Source organism: Eremomyces bilateralis, assembly GCF_010015585.1.
Source record: "Eremomyces bilateralis CBS 781.70 unplaced genomic scaffold P152scaffold_51, whole genome shotgun sequence".
Lineage (NCBI taxonomy): Eukaryota > Fungi > Ascomycota > Dothideomycetes > Eremomycetales > Eremomycetaceae > Eremomyces > Eremomyces bilateralis.
In genome coordinates, this window is record NW_022985117.1 from 1 (window position 1) to 1,423 (window position 1,423).

The 1,423-nt window shown below is 53.1% G+C and overlaps 1 protein-coding gene across 1 annotated transcript; it reads left to right on the top strand.

Moving 5' to 3' along the window:
• P152DRAFT_283849 (uncharacterized protein) lies at positions 1–997 on the top strand. The gene has a single exon (XM_033674947.1). The coding sequence runs from the start codon at positions 225–227 to the stop codon at positions 792–794; it is 570 nt and encodes a 189-aa protein (XP_033529549.1). The 5' UTR covers positions 1–224; the 3' UTR covers positions 795–997.
• The last annotated feature ends 426 nt before the right edge of the window (positions 998–1,423 follow it).

Below are 1,423 nucleotides of genomic sequence, written 5' to 3' on the forward strand. Positions count from 1 at the left end.
CTTGGACATCGCGCACGCGTCGTAGATAGCTCTTCTTCTTTAGCTTTGCAATAAATGAAAGTGGTTCTCGTAACTTCTGCGATCAAACCGTCTCAATTTGCAAAGCTCAACATTAGATCGTCCTGCGAAGTTCTCTACCGCGGAGCAGACGACTACTACAACCGTCACAGACGCGCAGTCGTTGGGCGAAAAGACCAACGAGCTGGAAAGACACGGATCTCCAGATGGAGAGACACTTAACACCAGAGCAAGTTAGTGCTATACGAGCACAGCACCCGGGAGCCAATGACACGGAAATCATGACGCGTCTGCTCACGACACTGGGGAACACACAGACACAGAACAGCGAGCTACAACAGCAATTAAACAGACAAGCCCAGCAACTCCAGGCTATGGACGCCAGGTTAGCCGGATATAGCGAACAGAACCGCGTCGGAGGAAGTGGTGGGACGGATACTATAACCCCATCTCCCCCGATAGCACCCGATATGCCACAATCCCCTCCGATCGCGAGCACGAAGAGTATTATCCCGAAACCTTCTGAATTCGGCGGAGACCGCAAAGAATATATGGTATGGAGACGCAAGGTGGAAAACAAGATGAAGTACGACAGAGACGTCGCAAGGATGGGAGACGGCGAGCGAGTCGCATACCTCCAGTTCTTCTTGGTGGGAGAAGCCGCTAAGTATATGGAACATTTCGTCGCTAGAGAAGAAGCTCAAATGAGGACCCCACAAGTCCCGGACGCGCTCCTCTACTTGGATAAACGCTATAAGGACTTGCACGCAGCCTAGAGAGCGATGACCGAGCTCCAGAGGCTCAGACAAAATAATAAGACTTTCCCTGAGTTTATCGCCGAACTCGATCGCTTACAATCCGAAGCGGGAACCGACCTATGGGATGATTCGGCGCGTATCCAATTCCTGAAGAACAAGGTTAACTCGGAACTCCAACAAGCTGCAATTTCCCTCCTAAATCCCCCGGCGACGTACACGGAGATGGTCTCGGTTTACCATAAGCTATACAATAACATGGTTGAAGCTAGGACGAACGGTGCCTTCAAGTACGCAATCTCTGGAGCTCGTAACTCTCCGAGAGCAAATACTACGCCTCCCCCGCCTATCGTTACCGCCCCGATAACCAACCTGCCCGAACCGATAGACTAGACTCAAACCAACCAATGGGGATCGTCAGGGTCGTCACGAAGAGGGAGAAGGGATCGCCCACGGGCCCCACCAGCGAGTCACCAGGAACTCGAGAAGCGCAAAGAAGCGAACGCCTGCTTTACTTGCGGGAATCAGGGCCATCGCGCCAGGGAATGCCAGTACGCCCCCGCAGTAGGGCAAATCCGCATTAACAGCGCACGAGCCGAACCTCTCCCAAGGGTCCAATTCCTGACGGGAGAGCCGGTAACAGCAGAGTT